The 19,619-nt window shown below is 43.8% G+C and overlaps 1 protein-coding gene across 6 annotated transcripts in view; it reads left to right on the top strand.

Annotated features, from left to right (window-relative positions):
* The window catches only part of Bend3 (BEN domain containing 3), a 40,970-nt gene that overhangs the window by 14,767 nt on the left and 6,584 nt on the right, over window positions 1-19,619 (top strand). For 5 of the 6 annotated variants that reach the window (XM_087208702.1, XM_087208699.1, XM_087208700.1 and 2 more), the window contains 2 exons: window positions 975-1,022; window positions 1,679-1,881. In XM_087208702.1, the coding sequence (XP_087064828.1) occupies window positions 986-1,022; window positions 1,679-1,881 (240 nt within the window). In that variant the 5' untranslated portion in view covers window positions 975-985. Of the gene's footprint in view, window positions 1-974; window positions 1,023-1,678; window positions 1,882-11,817; window positions 11,929-19,619 lie in introns of those variants that run through there. The other variant, XM_087208703.1, reaches the window with a different exon arrangement.

Here is a 19,619-nt window from a genome sequence, read left to right as displayed (position 1 = left end):
ACAGCTATGCAATGGCAACATTAAAGGTTGCAATTTGGAACCTCTGTTCCAAATATTACTACCTTATTTGTGCCTTTGACTATTAATGAACATGCTGCATGGAATTTGAGGGATCCCAAGCACTTAGTTGTGATATTGACATTGGTGTTGGTTTTGTCTTGGCTAGGGCAGTAAATTCAGGGGTGGCTGTGCTGCGACAGTGCCACTGCACCCTTTCTGCCTTGTTCCTGGCCGGATCTGTTAGGAAAGCGCACGTCTGCGCCTTCTTCTTCTGAAGGAAGGGCTACCTTAGTGCCATCCAGTAAAAATATAATGGGACCCCATGTGTAGTTTTAAATTTTCTAATAACCATATTTAAAAGTGAAGTTTGTTTTGATAAATATTTATCCCATAAGTCCAAAATATTATCATTGCAGCATGCGGTCAATATCAAACAATTACTAATGCAGTGTTATACATTGCTTTTTCTAGGCTGAGTCTGAAATCTGGTGTGTATTTTATACTTACAGCAAATTACCCTTTGCTCTGTCCACTTTCTGAGTTGTTGGTGGCCACGTGTCACGAACAGCACAGGTCTCTTGGCTACCTGGGGTGTTAAGACTTCAGCTTGGTTTTTTGGAAATCACAACTGCCCTCCTTCTTTAGGCTTTCATTTCATCCCTAGAATTTATAAGCAGAGGCCAAAGGGGGATCATCCAATTTGGGGGCTTTTTTAAGACTTGATTTGCTCAAGGAATGTTCCCCTGACCAGTAAGTGGCAGTCCATGGGCGTTTCAAGCGTGTTCTGTCCCCAAGAGGGCTTGAGAAGGGCTCTGGCAGGCGGAGGTAGTGCTGGCTGCTTCCTGGCACCTGTAGGCCCCACAAAGAGAATGCGTCTCTCCACAGGGCTGCCTGTCAGTATTTCTCTGTGGGTAGAGAACATTAAGGAAAAAAATCAAGCAATAAATGAAGACTTTCTCTGTCTTTTCATTTAGTGGAATAGAAGATGAACTCAACTGAATTCAGTGAAGATGTAGAAGAAGGTAAAAGTTTTTTTTAATTTAATATTTTTGAATAAGTTATATACATTCACATAGTTCAAAAATATAAAAAGATCAGTAAGAGATCATTATTGCAATTAATACAGTTAATCATGTTTCCATCCCCCTCTACCCACACACCTGTTATAAGCATCTCATGAATTTTTTCAGTTACTTTTTTTGCAGTCTTGTGAATTGAACCCAGGAGCTTTGCACTGAGCTATATCTCTAGCCCTTTTTTTCATTTTCGATTTTGAGACAGAGTGTTGCTAAGATACTAATGTCACCAAGTTTGGGCTTGAACTTGCAGTCCTCCTGCCTCAGCCTCCCATGGTGTTGGGATTACAGCTGTGCCGGCCCAGAGTTACAGTTTAGAATCACCAAAAAGATAATATTTGGTTATTTTTCTCCATTTCCTGCTTCCCCACAAAAGACTTTTAAACCAATTTTGAGCTTGGAACATGGTTTCATTACATAGCACTAGCATAGTAAGTTAAAGATCACATTGTTGGAAAGCGCATGTTTGTGTGACTAAACTTTATTCTCTGAGGGACACGGCCAGAGGGGTGGCCCACAAACACCTGCTGCTCAGAGAGCTCTGCTGGTCTCAGGGAGTGGCCTGATCCTTCTCACTGAGCCCTATTTCTTCTCTGCCGCAGTTCTAAAAAATAACACAGTGAAGGTGGAGGCTGAGAGTGAGGATGCTGCTCTGGACTGCTCGCTGAGCTCCAGGACCGTGGAGAAGCACCCTCTAGACAGTGTCTTCACCACCCTCCAAGTCTCCAGCAAGCGCCGGCAGCTGGGCAGCGACGGCCAGCCGGATGGTGTCACCAGTGTGAAGAGGAAGCGGCTGATACCTGAGGTGAGGCCCGGCTGCCACGCTCTGCTGGTCCTCGGCTGCCTGTGTCTCCCATGCCATCTGCACCCCTGCTCACCCCTGGGTGTGAGGAGGTGTTGTTGAAACTGTCTTGTCTCTGGCTTCAGTTTCTGGAGGTGTTTCCAACTGAGATCCGAGTTTATGTCTGGATTCTTTTTTTTTTTTTTTGGTACTGGTATTGAACTCAGGACCTTGGGGTTGCAAGGCAGGTGAGGCGCCCCTAAGCTACATCCCCGGCCCTGTGTCTGGATTTCTTATTGGGAAAGGGAAGCCTGTGCGGTGAACTGCTTTTGAGTTCCTCATCGGGTGTGCTGCAGGAGCAGAGAGGTGCTGCTGTTAGCAAGGGCGGCCGACACAGTCCTCCTGTGGCTTTGCGCAGTGCGGGGTTCCCGGAAAAGTCTGTAAACAGCAAACATCAGGTGTGTCTGTTAGGGGGACTCATTTGCTAAAGAGCATTTCAGTGAATCTGTGAAGTGGAGGATTCTTTTATTTTATACCTGTTACCCTGTAAGTTACCTGTTTGTGAATTTGCTTTGTTTCTTGATCACTTGCTGGTTACGTTGAACCTGGCTGATTAGGTAGACAGAAACGGAAGCGGCCACTTGCCCTGCTGCAGTTTGGGGGCTAGATAAGGTGTGCTCATGAGCCAGTGGCGACCCAAGGAGCTTTAGGATGCGGGTGTTTGGCTTCCGATGCTTCTTTGGTGAAGCCTCCCCTGGGTCCAGCAAGTACACCTTTAACTCTTAGAAAAGACGTTTCCCCAAGCTCCCCAGCCCAGCTCTCAGTGTCTGTCCTGATCCCCTCTGCCCCCAGGACTCATTCTTCCCTTTGTTTTTTCTTTTTTGGTACTGGGGATCGAACTCGGTTCCTTGCGCTTGCGCAGCAGGTGGCGAAACCACTGAGCTAAACCCCTGGCCCCCCCAGGACTCATTCTTTTCGTGACCCAGATGAGCATTTAAATTCTGTATATGTGTTCAAAAAAGCCCAAGTTTTAGTTGGCTTTGGTGGCACATACATGCAATCCTAACACTCTTGGGAGGCTGAGACAGAAAGGTCACAAGTTTGAGCCTGGTGTGGGCAACTTAGCAAGAGCCTGTCTCAAAAATAAAAAAGAGCTGGGGCTATAACTCAGTGCAAAGGCCCTTTGGTCAATCCTCAGTACTGAAAAAAAGAAAAAAAAGCCCAAATTTTCAATGTTTATTGTCATTAGCCAGAACACCATGGGATATTACTCTAGGATTCTTGGCTTTGTTCTCCTTTATTGGATATTAGGGAAAATCCAAATAAATTGGAAATTTATGCATTTTAGGGACTTGGGTAGGGTTCAGTAAATAAAAACTGTCCCTTTGTTTGTTTGTTTGTTTGGGTACCGAACTCAGGACCTTTTGGTGCCACTGAGCTAAATCCCCAGCCCAAAACTATCCTTTTTAAATTGCAATAATGATGAGATTAAGATTTTGACCAGAATTTAAATATACATGTTTATATTACATAGAACTTGTACTCTACATCAGAGTATTGAAATATACATATACTGTATTTATTTTATCTTATTTATACTGTACTCGGGATTGAACCCAGTGCTTCACACATGCTAGGCGGATGCCTTACCACTGAGCCACACACCAGACCTTTTTATTTTCATTTTGAGATAGGATCTCGCCAAATTGCCAGGCTGGCCTCAAACTTTGAATCTTCCTGCCTTGGCCTCTCTCTTTTTCTTTTTTCTTTTTTTTTTCCCCTGGTACCAGGGATCAAATTCAGGACCTTGCGCTTGCCAGGCAGGTGTGGCGCCACTGAGCTACATCCTGGGCCCTGTCTTAGCCTCTCAAAGCTTATTAATTTAAGTATTTAAGTTTAAACAACTTCATTGAGATGCAAGTCACATACCGTACATTTAATCAGTCTACATTTTGTGTAGCTTGGTGGTTTTCAGAGTATTCGCAGAATTGTGCATTTGATCCCAGGAGCAATTTGAAAATCTTCTCTTGTTTTGTTGTTGTTGTTTTTGGGTACCAGGGATCGAACTGAGGACCTTGGGCTTTCGAGACAGGTGGCGGCACCACTGAGCTAAGTCCCCTGCCCCTTCTTTTCTTTTTTTATGAGACAAAGTCTTGCTATGTAGTTCAGGCTGTCCTTGAACCCAACTGTGTTGCCCAGGCTGACCTCCAACTTGCAGCGATCCTCCTGCCTCAGCCTCCCAAGTACAGGGATTACAGGCGTGCACTACCACGCCCAGTTTGAGAATGTTTTCATAGCCTCCTGAGAAACTCTACACTTTAGCAGTCCCCGCCCCGCCAGCGCCTGATAGCCTCTAATCTGCTGTCTGTATGCATTTACCTGTTCCGAGCTTTTCCTTTCAGTGGAATTACACAATGAGGCCTTTTGTGTCTGGTTTCTTTCACTTAGCATGTATCTGAGGTTCATCTGTGCTGTAGCATCAGTGCTTCATTCCATTTTTTAAAATAGATTTTATTCTTTAGAGCAGTTTTAGGTTTATAATAAAATCAAGTGAAAGGTAAAGATTTCCCAGCCACTTCCTGACCCTTACATACCAGCCTTTCCTATTATCAGCATCCCTCCAAGTTAAATGGAATAATCAACCTTGATACTTCATCACCCAAGCGCCATCATTTACATAGGGCTCACTCTTGGTCTTGCATAGTGTGTGGGTTGGACAAATGTCAGATGACACGCATCTGCCATTCCTAGTATCATACAGAGTAGCTTCACTGCCCTAGGGTCTCCTGGCAACCATTCATTTGTTTACTATGTTCATAGTGTTGCCTTTTCTAGAATGTTCTATGGTTGGAATCAGAGTTTGTAGCCAATTGAGATTGCCTTTTTTCACTTAGTGATATGCATTTATGTCTCCTTCATGGTTGTTCATGGCTTGGTGGCTTGTTTCCCTTTAGTTCTGAGTAGAACTCTGTGGTCTGGATGTATAGTAAGACATCTTGAGCGCTCCCAGTTTTGGCAGTTATGAATGTGAGCTGCTATAAATGTCCGTGTACGCATGTTGGTGTGGATGTGAGTTTTCAGCCCCTTTGGGTAGATAGCAAGAAGGCAGTTGTTGGTTATCAGGTAGAGTATGTTTAATTTTACAAGAAACTTCTGGCCACCTTCAACAGTGGCCATGCCATTTTGTGCTTGCTCCATCAGCGACACATGACAGCACAGTTTGCACCCTTTGCTGGCATCTGGTGCTGGCAGTTCTGGGGTCTGGTCACGCTAATGAGTGTGCAGTGGCATCTCATTGTCCCTTCAGTTTGTGTTTCCTTGGATATATGATGTGGAGGATATTTTTGTATGGTTATTAACCAACCACATCGTCTTTGGTAAGTTGTCTGTCAAGGGTTTCAGGCCACTTTTTAACTGAGTACTTTTGCATTCTGATTGTTGAATTTTTGTTTGTTTGTTTTTGGTACCAGATCGCACCACTGAGCTAAATCCCCAGCCCTGATTATTGAATTTTAACACACACACACACCTCCCCCAATGCTGAGGATTGAACCCAGGAATGCTGGGCAGGTACTCCAGCTCTGAATTACATTCACAGCCGCAAGGGTTCTTTAGATTTCCAATAGCGATCCTTTATCAGATATTTCTTTCCAAAGCTTGGCATGGCACCTCAGACCTTTACAGGAGGATCAAATGCTCAAGGGGAGTGTGGACAACTTAGAGCCCATGTCCAAAAACAAAAAAATTAATGCTGGAGATGTTACTCAGGGCTTCTCAGGTTCAATCCTAGTACAGAAAGGGAGGAGAGGAAAATATCTGAGGTCTTGCTAACTTGTCTATCCAGACTGACCTTGAACTCACAATCCTTCCACCTCAGCTGCTCAAGTGGCCAGAATTATTGTTGCTGATTAGCCAGATGTGGTGGTGCACACCTGTAATCCCAGCATTTGGAACCCTGAGTGAGGTGGGATGATTTATAGTTCAAGTCCAGCCTGGACTGCATTAGAGAAGACTGGTTGATTATATTCATGCAAGTCTTTTTCTGGGCTTTCTATTCTGATCTGTTTGTCTCTTTCATCATCACTTGTGTCTTTCATCAGCAGTACAGTGTGAAGTCAGGTACTGTCAGCCCTCCAACTACCTCCTGTTTTTTTGGGGTTTTTTTGATGGTTTTGTTTTTTGAGACAGGGTTTCATATGTAGTTTAGCCTGGCCTTCAACTCACTATGCATCCTGTGCTGGCCTCAAAATCAGGATGATCCTCCTGCTTCAGCCTCCTGAGTGCTGGGATGCAAGTGTGCACCACCACACCTTGCCTGTTTTTTCTCTTTGTTACTGGGTCAACTATTCTGGGTCTTTTGCCTTTCTCAGAGTCAATTTATTGGTAGTGACAAAATAGTTTGCTGAGTTTTTATTGAGTTTGCATTGAACCTATAAATGAATTGAAAAGAATTGATATATCTGTGAGCATGGAATAGCTCTTCATTTAGCGCTCTCCACTTATTTAACTATTTGTAATATTCTTCATATAGCTCTTGTGTATATTCAAGACTTTTTTTTTAAATTTTTTTATTTTTTTGTGGTACCAGGGATCAAACTCAGGTCCTTCCGCTTGCGCAGCAGGCGGTGAAACCACTGAGCTAAATCCCCGGCCAGGATTTTTTTATATTCAAGACTTTTTTTTTTTTTAGCTCTTGTGTATAATTTGTTAGATTTATACCTAGGTGGTTAAGTTTTGGAGGCCTAATGCAAATGATAGTTGCATTTTTACTTTAAATTTGAATTATTTTAAATTGCTAGTATATAGGAAAGTAAATTGACTTTTGTATAGTAACCTTGTATCTTGCAACCTTTAATTGTTCTGATAGTTTTTTTAGAAGCTAAGTTTTATTATTACAAATATAATTACAGATAAACAGACCATTTTTGATATATGATAAAACATTTCCTGTGTATAACATACAAATATAAGTTAATTCTATAGCTGAACAAAAGATTTCTTTTTCTTTTTTGTAGTACTCGGATTGACCCAAGGCCTTTGCACTGAGTTACATTCCCAGCCTTTTAAAAATATTTTTATTTTGGAACAGGGTTTTGCTAAGCCAATAGTTTTCCTGTTGATTCTTTCTGATGTTCTACATAGATAATCACGGCATATACAAAGAATTTTATTTCTTCCTTGAGTCCATATTTCTGTTTTCTCCTTACCCCCCTTTCGTTCTTTTTGGTGGTACTGGAGATTGAACCCAGGGCCTTCACACTGAGTTACATCCTTTTAAACTTTTTAATTTTGAGACAAGGTCTCATTAAATCACCACATTGCTCAGCCTGGGCTCAAACTTTTGATCCTCTTTCTGCAGTGTCCTAGAGTATGCTGGGATTATAGGTGTGCTTCACACCTGGTTTGGAGGTGTTCTTTTTTTCTTTTTTTGTGAGACAGGGTCTGGATATGTAGCTCAGGCTGGCCTTGAACTTACTATGTAGCCTAGGCTAACCTTGAATTTACAGTGATCCTCCAGCCTCAGCCTCCTGAGATAAGGCATTATAGGCATATACCACCACACCTGGGCTTTTTGTGTGTGTGTGTGTGTGTGTGGTTCTTTTTGTTTGTTTGGTTTTTGGTACCAGGGATCGAATTCTGGTCCTTGCGTTTGCGAGGCAGGCAGGAACCACTGAGCTAATAAATCCCTGGCCCCTGTATGTGTGTTTTTGAGACATGGGCTCCCTAGGTAGTTCAGGCTGGCCTCAAACTCGCAGCTATTTTTCTGCCTCAGCCTCCGAAATGCTCAGATTATAGGAATGTGCCACCATTACCAGCTGGAGTTTTGTATTGAAATATCTTCAAGCTCAGTGATTCTTTCATCCGCAAAACCTAGTCCACTGATGAGCCCATTGAGAGGTACCCTTCATTTCTGTTATAGTGGGTTTTTTCCCCTCTTCTCTCTAGTGCTTCTTTATTATACTTAGAATTTTCATATCTGTGTAGTTGCCCATCTTTCCTGTCTGTCTGTCCATTAAAGCCCTCAGCATATTGGTCATATTTGTTTTAAATCCTTTGATAATTCTAGCATCTCTCCCACCTGAGTGGGGTTTGGTCTTAGTGTGCCTCATGAGCTGCGGGAAACAGGCCTTGAGGGCGGTGGTGGGGAGGTGTGTAGGGTCTCTAGTCCTGTGGTTGAGCCCAGCCCTCAGCTCCTCCACTCCTCCCTGGGTGGAACTGGATGGCTGGTTTGAGCTGGAATCCACATCTTCCTGCCTGCAGGTCAGATAGGGTCTGATAAAATCTTAGCTCTGGTTGAGTAGTTTCTCCTGAGGGGAAATTCTAAGGAATGCTCTGGAGTATTTCAAAATGGTCTGTTTGCACTGTGCCTGCCAGGAGGGAGGGAGTTTTTCTCTGAACTCACTGTGAGAACCTTCTGGAGCCCTTGAAGGTAAAACCCACAAAATGCAGGGGGTATCTGATCACTGGGGTCCCCAGAGCTTTACCTCTCAGATTGATGCATACGGAGCCCCTGACAACTCGTGTCCCTGGCGTTGGCTCCCCTTGAGGTCTCAGCACTTGGGTATCTGCTCTGGGAAGTTCCCACTTGGGGGGCAGCAGTCACTTGTTTTAGGGTCTAAGGAAAGTTGTTGATTTTTTTAGTTTGGCTTTTTACCTGTTGTTGGGGTAGATTGGAGACTTCCAAACTTTGTATATGTAGAACCAGAATCCTGAAATCATTTCCTTCTTTCTTAATGACCAAATAATAGTCCATTCATTGTATGGTTGGTTATATACCATGATTTGTCCATCGGTTGGTGGACATTTGGGTGGTTTTCCACTTTTTGGCTATCATGAGTAATACTTGACCAAGACATTTTAAAACATTCATAATTCCCATCTGGGCAGGGTGGTACATGCCTGTTTTCTCAGCACTTGGGAAGCTGAGGCAGGAGGATTGTGACTTTGAGGCCAGCCTGGGCTACATCGGAAGTTCAAGGCAGCTTATCTGAAAAAAAGAAATCTATAATGTCCAGACAAGAAAGTTGAATTTTAGCTGGACATGGTGGTGCATGCTTGTAACCAAAGTACTTGGGAGCCTGAGGCAGGAGAATTGCAAGTTCTAGGCCAGCCTGGACAACTTAGAAAGACTGTCTCAAAATAATAAAAAGAGCCAGAGATATACCCTAAGTGGCAGAGTGGGTTCAATTCCCAGTACCACTAGGGAAAAAAAGTTGAATTTTCTTTTATATCTATGAGTTTTGGAGGAGGGGTTCTGGGGATTGAAGTAGCTTTTGTACTAAGCTGCATTCTCAGCTCTTTTTTGAGACCTCACTAAGTCATAAGTTGCCCAAGTCAAACCTGCGATCCTTCTACCTCAGCCTCCCAGAGTGCTGAGATTACAGGCCTTCACCACTGCAGCTAGTCTTATGAGCATTTTTCCTAAGGGAATACTGTACTTAGAGGTATGCTGCCTTGCCTCTTGACTATAGCTACCTACGCCAGCCACTTCCTGCATACTATACCCTGTGAGCTGAGGAAGGGTTTCATGAGTAGATGGCAAGTTTGCAGTGCAGTAATAACTCTATCAAAACTAAGCTCCCTAACTCCTGCTGTTACTGGCAGGGCAGATGAAAGCTGTAAGATAGTAGGCATGTGTTGGAAAAGCGTTTACCCATTTGTGTTGTTGTTGTTTCCTTTTAAATCATTTATTTTCTTTCTCCCTAATAATTGACTGAGATGTTCTGGTTTTACGGTGTTATAAATGCTGTCACAGGGCTCATGCATGAACCTAGTTACCTTGCGCGAGTGTGTCTACAGCTGTGGTTGCAAGAGGGTATTCTGAGAGTTGAGAAGTTGGAGAGTTATACATTAAGTCCCTCAGGGAACGCTTGTAAATATTTCCTCATGGACAGGGCCCTGGGTCCATTGCCAGCACCATAACAAAACAGAACCCATTTTTCTCTACCTTACATTTCTTCTTTTTTTTTTTGTTCCTTACATTTCTTCTCATGATCAGATCTGCAAACTGTCTTCAAGCTTGCAAATAAAGCAGAGTTTAGCTTGAGCAGTGGAACAGCTCAATTTAGTAGTTTAGAGCGGGCATCACTTTATTTTTATTTGTGCGTGGTTCCACGGATCAGCGTAGGTCCTCTGGTGTGGCCTCCCCTGTTGGGCCTGGGCGATGTGGAGCAGCCTCTCTCACATCTGGGCAGGGGTGACTGCAGCTGCCCTTTTTACACAGTGCCCCTTCCAGAGGCCAGCCTGGGCCAGTTCACAGGGTGATGGGGAGACCAGCTCCTAAGTGCAAATACTTGCACACTTCTGCTTGCCTCATATTTGTGAGTGTCTTGCTGGTCAAAGAAAGTCATGTAAGCAAACTAGACTGAGGTAGACAGATGCATTCTACCTTTGATGGTAGGAACAGCTGAGTCACACTGCAGAGGATGGGAGGGACTGTCCAGCCCCAACTCCACAAGGAGCTGTGATAGCCGTGGGTGGGTGGCACCCCTGCTGCTGTACCCCAACCCCACCTGATGTCACTCTTACTCCTTCATTCCGTACATTTTTATTGTCACAGTGGGATCAAAGGAAAGGGAGATTCTTATCTTAGGGGCAGAATAAAAGGGAATATTTCTATTATTTTTATTATAGTTGAATCCTTTAGTACAAAGCCACTCAGAACCTAGCCAACATCAGGAAGAACTCTGCTGGGTTTGTGGTGGAGATTATTGTGGGTATCATAAGTGAAGTGAGGAGTGCAGATGCTGTTATATGACTAAAATGGTCATATATGTTTACTTTTCAATGGGTTGGATCAGAAGACAGTTCCAAACCTTAGGTTTTGGAGTGGAAAATATACCTGAGGCCTGGATCTTACTTTATTAACTTCTCTTCGTGTATGTAAAGTAAGGTTGTTATCTCTGCCCTGCTTCTTTTGAAACTCTTCATTTCCTATAGCAAGGTGTCATGTGAGCACAAAGCAATATTTCCTCTTGTAAAAGTTGGCATAAATTGTTTATGGGCATAAATTGGTAGTCTCAGAACCCTGAGGACTTCAGAACAAGCCATCCATTTTATGAAAGTAAAGCTGTGTTAATTAAAGTATGTGCTATAGAATTATAGTATGTGTTGATTTTTCAAATTGAGTGCTGATCTAAGACTGAATAGTCTTTTGTCCTTCTGCTCCTGAATTTTCTGCCTTCTACATGAGGGGGTGGCAGGATGGGGACTGGGAATATGTGGTGGGGACCAGGAGGATGCTGGAGGCTGAAAGGAGTGACCAGCTGGAGTTGGAAGGAACTGTGTTAACTGTTACCAGAACCTACTCAACGAATGGCGGAGCTGTTCAACTCCTTATTTTACCTAATCCATCTTACAAGGCAGTACTGAAGCAATTAGTGCGGCCTTGAGGCAGACGAGCCAGCCTGGGCATGGAAGTTAAAATGAATGTACCAAGGGCCACGATGTAGCTCAATGGTTCTGCACCTGCCTTGTAAGTGCAAGGTCCTGAGTTTGATCCCCGGTACCAAGGGGAAAAAAAAAACTGCCAGGAAGTGGCCTGACACCCAGGCAGCCTGGGTCAGGGCATAGATACCTGTGCTCTCTTTTCCACCTCAGGGCAAGGATTTGAGTGGTAGCCCTGATGCTAAAGGTGCGTGGCATTGAAACTGCTGTTACTGCTGACAGCTTGTTTTATGAGTGATTGTTTAATATAGTGCATAGAAGAAAAATAAAACCTCCTGCAAAAAGCTAACAAAGGCTGTAGAAAGACTTATTTAGCACCTCTATGGAGAGAGCCACTTAGCCAAATACAGCAGATGTGGGAGGTGGGCAGCCAAGGATTTTATTGGTGATCATCTTTTTACTCAGAAGGGAAGGCGATATTCAAGAATCATTTGCCAGGCAGAGGTTAGCTTTGTTCCCCTAGAGTTTTTATTTGTTTTAATCCTACAGTGTCATGTGGGGTTTTTTTGACAGGAAATCAGAAATGCTGTCTAACTTACGCAGTGCAAGTATACTAATCACCTCTGCTAAAGTGGCTGTGCCTGTGGGACAAGCTAGGAATTTCTGAGGAGCCTCCCACTGCAGGTGGGTACTATGGCCATTTCCGTTTACTGGGCTCCAGGCCTGCTCATCCCTGAGTGCTCTTGGTCACCACACTGGTAGCCTGGGCCTGGTAGGAGATATGTAGGATGCCTGTGAAGCCTGCAATGCACAAATACTATGCTGTCTCCTCCGGTCTCTCCCTTCTCTCTTCATTGCAGTTGCTTCATTTCTCAGATTCTTGTTTCTTTGGACATCAAAGCATATTCTTCATCCTCACCCCGTGAGGATGTTGGAAGGGTAAGGGTGGTCCAGCGGGTGAGGGCTGAGATAATAGGAGAGGCTGTGCCTACTCCCATCCCTGTGTGCCCATGGCCTTGGCTCCTTCCTGGTCTGTTCCTAAGTAGATCTGGTCAGTTGATGATGAGAGAGAGGATGATAATCATCTGTTGAAATGAGAAGGGTAAGCATTACTTTCACCACACTTGTGTAAGCCAGCAGGAGGGTGCCAGCTCTTCACTGCTGTTCACATGACCTGCCCTCGATGTCACATTAATTCTCTGTTCCCTGCTTCCCAGAGGCCTGCTGCTTTCTTGGTGTTCCTCTTTGCTGGCTCTCTGGGCACCATTTAGCAGCTCATCACTCACCAAACTGAATTCAGTGACTGATCTTGGACCTGGGGCCTGATGAAGATGTCTGATACGTGGAACCACTCTGTGGTGAACCAGGCCTTGGGACATCCCTGGGCACAGTTTCCTGGATTCTGTCCCAGACAGTCTGCTTACCCCTCACTTACATGGCAACATCAGCCTCTTTTGTTCAGCTCCACTCTTCGGCTGAGTTGTGGGCCTCCCTCTCACGTCTACAGGTGCTTGCCATAGAATGAACGGCCCCATCCGAGCCAGGCTCGATGCTGGCGTCGCAGAGCTGGGGCTGTGCAGCAGGGTTCCCATATGGCTGGAAGATGAGCCTTGGCGAATTGGGAACAGCGTCAACCAGATATGCAGTGCCAAGTAGCACAGATTTAAAGATTTCTTGATACTCCTAGACAGCTGAGCAGAGATTTTATCATCCGCAGTACTGCAGCCAGCCCATCATTGCCTTGGCAGCGTTTTTGGAATTAATTGAAGCACGGAGTTGACAGGACACCAGTGTGGGGATAGCTAAGAACCTTCTCTCCAGTGCTTGTGTTGTATTGTACATTAAGTTGTGTGTCCAGGTTTCTGGGAGTGAAGAACGTTGCCCTCTACTGGGATTTTAACATTTTTTTATTCAACAATTCAGTCAAGAATGTTTCTGTTGACAGTATTTCTAACATGCTTAGTACAAATGGAAATATTTGTATTAATGAGGCTGAATGTTGAGAGTGAGATAAGGAGAGGGTTTCCAGTTCCACTGGATTCTGGCCTTCTGCCTGCTGTAGGAATATGGAGGAATCCAGGGACTTAGGTTTGGTGTTTGTACTCATCCAGTGCCCCAAGCACCCTTCTTCCATACACATTTCTGCCCTGGCTGTTGATTAGGGCGAGTCTCCTCTAGAACATGTACTTTTTTGGAAGGTGTGTGTTTGTGATGATCCCTGTCTGCATGAAATCCTATGTGTGCATGCTAAAAATCTCATTCAGGAATGATCAGATAAGGCACTTGGAGTTTGTTAGTGCTTTTCAACAGTCACCTGTGGTTAGGATTGCTTACAGAGATGTGGTTCACATGTAGGTGTGCATAGGTGAGTACATAGACAGAAATGAAGCAAAACTTTCCTGAATTTCCTCACTTAGTGCAGATTGCTATATATATATATATATATATATATATATATATATATATATATATATATATATTTTTTTTTTTTTTTTTTTTTTTTTTTTTTTTAACCAGAGATCAAACTTGGGACCTTGGGCTTGCGAGGCAGGCGGCAGCAGCACCACTGAGCTAAATCCCCGGCCCCCCTATACTATATTTTCTGTTCTAACTTCATCTTTTTTTTTTTTTTTGGTGGTGCTCTACTACTGAGCTACATCCCTAGTCCTTTTTATTTTTTGAGACAGTTGTGTGAACTTGTGATCATCCTGCCTCAGCTTTGCAAGCAGCTGGAGGTATTGGTATGAGCTACCACATGTGGCTTTTTTTTGCCTTTATTTATTTATCTAGTTGCTTATTTATTTATTGGATTTTTGAGACTGTCTCACTATGTGGTTTGGCCATGAATTCACTGTGTAGCCCAGGCTGAGTTAAAACTTGAGGCGATTGGGCTGGGGATTTAGCTCAGTGGAACCGCACCTGCCTTCCAAGGGCAAGGTCCTGAGTTCGATCTCCAGTACTGGGGGTAAAAAAACTTGAGGCAGTCTTCCTGCCTCAGCCTTCTGAGTGCTGGGATTACAGGTGTGTGTCGCCACATCTGGATATTTTAATTGTTTACTTTCTCTTTATGGTAGTGGTCATGACCCACAAAATCAATTTCATCATGTACTAATCCTCGGTTTAAAACCATGGCATTAGGTCTGGGGAAGTAGCTCAGTGGCACCACACCTACCTCCCAAATGTGAGGCTCTGAGTTTGAATCCTGATACCAAGAAAAACCCAAAAACAAAAAAAACCCCATTCCATTAGAGGTAAAGATTTTCAGCTTTCTTTGTCCCTTCCCTGTTTGTGATGTGTGTGTATATGGGGGTGGATTCTGTTCTTATTTTAATTTTGAGACAGGATCTTGCTTTGTTGCACAGGTTGGCCTCAAGTTCTTAGGCTCAAACTATCTTCCTGCCTCAGCCTCCTGAGATGCTGGAACTACAGGCACACAGCACTGTGCCTAGCTTCTTTTCTTTTTTGAAAAAATAATCCTTTGCTTTCTGGCATATAGCAGAACAAAAGAACTGTATGAGTCATATGTGGTGGCATATGCCTGTAATCCCAGCACTCTGGGAGGCAGATTGCAAGTTTGAGCTCAGCCTGGGCAATTTAGCAGTTTAGCAATACCCTATGTCAAAATTTAAAAAGGATTGGGGAAGTAGCTCAGTAAAAACCCTAAGGTCAACCTCTAGTACTGAAGGAGGGGGAAAGACTACAAATTTAAAATACCCCCTGAATTCAGCTCTCCTGACCCAGCCCTCAGGGCAGACAGATCTTTGGAGTTGCCATGCCTGATGGGCATTGGGACAGTTCTCTGTTGACTGGTTTAGAGTAATCATTGCATCTTTTTTTTTTTTTTTAATACAGGATCTTGCTATGTAGTTCAGACTGGCCTTGAACTCTTTGTAGCCCAGGCTGGCCTCCAACTTGAGGCAGTACTCCTGCCTCAGCCTCCAGAGTGCTGGGACTAAAGGTGTGCACCACCACGCCTGGCTTTCATTACAGTTTAATAAAAGGTCCACAGTGTTACCTCTGCTATGATCTATGAGTAGTAATGATGCCATTGTAATAATAAGTGTTTGTTAAGCACATACTGGGATTCAGGCATGGGCTCAGTGCTTGATGTGCAGTATCATTATTCATTATCTCATACTGTGACATGAAAGGTCTCATGGAGGACAGCATGAAGTTTGAGCTCAGCTCCTCTCCACACCTTTAGACCTCTGTGATATCAAAGTTTCCAGAAGCCCTTGGTCTTTGTAGTACTGGAATCACCCCGAATCCTCGTCTGTGCTGGGCAGGTGCTCTGCTACTGAGCCACATCCCCGGCTCCCCGTCCTTTTCTTTGGCAGATATTCAGGGTGGCAGAACACTGTGCATGTGGCTGACAGACCTTCAGTGACCTCTTCAGTGTCTTGGGCATTTTGCTGGGCACCAGAATGGCAGGGTTTTAGTAAGAGTCACTCCCCTACATTTAATTCTAAACAGTACCCTACTCTTAGTCCTGCTTCCATTGTACCAAGAGAGAGAGAAAAGAAAACAAAAACCCAGGAGATTGCTGATGCTCTAGGCGGGAGCATGTGGGTGTTGGATCTCCTAGCCTGTGCTTCTGGTCACCTTCACTCTACTCCCGCCTTGTTACAAATTCATAAACATGCACTGTACGTTAGGAATATAATTTAGGTCAGAGTCATTCTGTGACAAGCATGCATGTTAAGAGCCCCTAAGATGGCTTGGCTCCCTGTCAGTCATTCCTGTCAATTACACCTAGAGATTCCGGGGGAGACGTGTAAGCAGAGGTCCCTGGCCTTTTAAACTCCAAAGCTGGGCATGGTGGTGCATCTCTGCAATCCCAGCACTCAGGAAGGCTGAGACAGGAGGATCACCAGGCACCTGTACTTCATAGTGAGTTCCTGTCTCAAAAATAAATAAATAAATAATAAATTCAGAGAGCCATGCTTTTTTGTTGCTGTTGCTACTTTTTTTATGTGTGTGTGTTTACACTTTTGTGTGTTTTGACCTATATGTAGTGCTTTTGTCACCCTGGCACCTTTTTCTTTTTTTTTAACCCCAGCACCTTAGCTTTTGTCAGCAAGGACTTGCCTGAGCACAACTTCACGTGATCGTCAATAAATGTAGCTGCTTGCTACTTAACTACTGGGTGCACACTAGGCAGTTCTTTCCTCGTGATACACAAGAGCATGGATTATGCGGACCCACTACGTGGCAACAGTTCCACTGTGCAGTGTGATGAGAATGGGTGGGAGGAGACCCCAGAGGGAGCGGGATAGGTAGCCCCACCCATCACAGGCTCCCTCCATCCAGATGTCCCTGGTCCTCTGCTCCTGCGCAGTGGGGTGAGTGTAGAAGGGTCCTGAGTGGCAGGTGCTGCCAACCCTTTGTTAGTCTGTACAAACCCACCAGGAACAAAGGATAGGCCAGCTCTGTGGGTGACAAACTCTTGAATCCCTTGATGATCAGGTTCCAGTGGAACCTTTTGTTGGTGTGATAATTACCGATGCCGAAAATGTAACCCTTCTCTACTGCTAGTCAGGCAATTCTGATCTTTGAAAGAGGGTGTCTATAAAGCAGTTCATTACTTCCAGTAAAGCACACCATGTGGGAGGTTCAGAGACTCCATCATGTTTTCTGTTTTTGTGTCCTCAGTCTGTGGGGCCCTTGGGCCTACCTCTTTCAGTGCGGTCCACAGTAGTGGCTAGCCATCCTAAACCCAGCCTCTTAGGTTGCCTCTTTCTCCTACGCTTGTTTAGACTGCAGAGAAACTCACGTTCTGTTTTTTGCTGGCATTGGTCATCTGAAGATTTGCAGATGGCTCTGACCTGCCTGGTGAGGTAAACTAAGAGCAGACACTGCCTTCTAGGCCCTGAGCAACCCTATAGGATCTAGCTGGTCCTGCAGCTTATTGGAAATGCAATGCTGCATTTCTCAACCTGCATTCTCACATGAGAATTGAAGCAGTGCTGGGCCAGCCAGGCCCTCTGTATCTCTCCTAGGTGTGGAGGAAGCCTCTGCAGGCATGCTTTGTTTTTGCCAGTGTTTCCATTTGCCCGAGGCACGTGTGTTAGTGAAAGCGAAAGCTTTCTGCTTCCATCCTTTGAGCACCCTTATAGCTGCCAATGCTCCCTGATAAGCTCCTCAGCTCAATTAAACCCTCAGACCCATATTCCAATAAGTATCTGGGTCAGATACACCATTTGTCAGAATTAGGCTTCCTAAGTTATAACTGAAATACAATGAATAGTACCTTAAGGTCTATAAATTTTAATGTATATGTGCAGTATGCCAGTAAGCCATGATCATAATCAAAAGATCATAATCATGTTCACCATCTACTAGAGTTTTCTTGTGTCCCTTTTATAGCCTCAACACCCCCAAGTGATCACAAGTCTGCTAACTTTTCGTTTTCTAGAAGAATTATATAGAAATGGGGTCATACAGTATGGGTTCTTTGGTTTGTGTGGCCTCTTTAAATAGTTAATTTTGAGATCTATCATGAGTTCTGTGCGTGCCATTTATATTAGCACATTTCTTATCATTGCTGAGTACTATTCATATTCTGTTGTATGAATATAATAGTTCATGGGTTTTCTCCAGTTCTAGGCTATTCTTGGGTGGCCATGAACGCTTATGTGCAAGCCTTTGTTTCACTTGGTGACTACTGAGGAATTGAGTACCTAGATCATATGGTCCAGGAATACTAACTTTTTAAGAAACTGCTACTAGTTTTCCAAAGTAGTTAAACCATTCTATATCTCCACCAGCAAGGTGTGAGAGTTTGGTTTCCTTTCATCGCCTCCAGTGCATGGTATTATCTTTTTTATTTTACCCATCCTAGTGGGGGTGATAGTTTATTTTGCATGTCACTAAAGCATCTTTTTATGTGTTTGAAATATCTTGAAATCCTTAATTATATGTCATGATTTGAGAGTTCTTTATTTTGGATTCAAGTCTTATCAGATATGATTTGTAAATACTTTCTTCTGGTCTGGTTTTTTTGGTACTGGGGTGGTCTGTCATTTTTCAAAGTGTCTTTACAGTTGGGGCCAGGGATTTAGCTCATTGACACTGTGTCTGCCTCGCGAGTGCAAGGTCCTGAGTTCAATCCCTGGTACCAAAAAAAAAAGAAAAAGTGTCTTTACAGTTGATCTAGGCTAAAAGACTGAGAAGAAATTAACATGTCTTTACAAGAGTAGCTATTTTGGCCTGTCGTGGTAGCGCACCCCTTTAATCCCAGCACTCGGGAGGCTGAGGCTGGAGGATTGTCATGAGCATCACTACAAGTTTGAGACCAGCCTGGGCTGCATAGTGAGTTCAAGGCTAGTCTGAACTACATAGAGAGAACTTGTCTCAGAAAAACCAACAAGAAAACTAAATAAATAGGGCTGGGGATTTAGCTCAGTGGTTTTGCCACCTGCTGCACAAGCTCAAGGACCCGAGTTTGATCCCCGGTACAAAAAAAAAACAAAACTAAATAAATAACCAAAGTCCTATGTAATAATTTCCTTATGGATCATACTTCTAGTGTTGTATCTAAAAAAGTTTACTTAAACCAAGGTCACAAAGGATTTTTCTTAAAGTTTCTTTTAGAAATGTGAGAATTTCAGGTTTTAAATTTAGGGTCATTATTAATTTTGATTTAATTTTGTATGTATTATGAGATTTGGATTAAAATTGTTATTCTCTATATATATGGATTTCCAGTTCAGAATCTTTTGTGGAAAATACTATCCTCTTTCTGCTAAATTCCTTGGAACCTTTGTTACAAATCACTCATTTTACATACAGAGAGAAATAAATCTCTTAACATCTGGAGCCTGACAAGAGGTAAAAACCACTGAGGAAACAAGTGAGAACTCATAATTCCAAAATGGTGATGGGGCTTGGCTTCCAGGTGGGATTTTTTTTTTTTTGTGGAGACAAAGTCTTTCTTTGTAGTGCAGGCTGGCCTTGAACTGACCATGTAGCTCAGGCTGGCCTAAACTCTCGGCAATCATCATCCCGCCTCAGCCTCCTGAGTGCTGAGTTACAGGTGTGCGTCATCTCGCCCAGCTTGTTTGGATTTTTGAAGGGTACCAAGAGAGTGGAACTGTGGATGGATATCCGAGGGCGAGTTGAAAAAATAGTCCCTGAAGCCATTCTTGGTAGTGCTTTCTTCTCTCACAGAACACGGGTTGGAGGAGACTAGAGCGTTAATAGCAAGCACCTTCCAGAGGCATAGGAGAGACATTGACTCATCACATCAAGTAGGTGCTTTAAGACAGGGCTTCCCCTCCTGGACTTCTAGCTGCGGGGGTGGTCGGACCTCTGAGGAGGGGACTGAGATTGAGGAGCCTCCCTCCAAACCCCTATCATGTATGGAATCCACATTT

The sequence above is a fragment of the Heterocephalus glaber genome, unplaced genomic scaffold (genome assembly GCF_053883595.1).
Source record: "Heterocephalus glaber isolate CG9 unplaced genomic scaffold, H.glaber_assembly_v1.0 deba00000942, whole genome shotgun sequence".
NCBI classification, from domain to species: domain Eukaryota; kingdom Metazoa; phylum Chordata; class Mammalia; order Rodentia; family Bathyergidae; genus Heterocephalus; species Heterocephalus glaber.
Note: the sequence above shows the minus strand (reverse complement) of the source record. Positions and strands in the feature narration are given on the sequence as shown.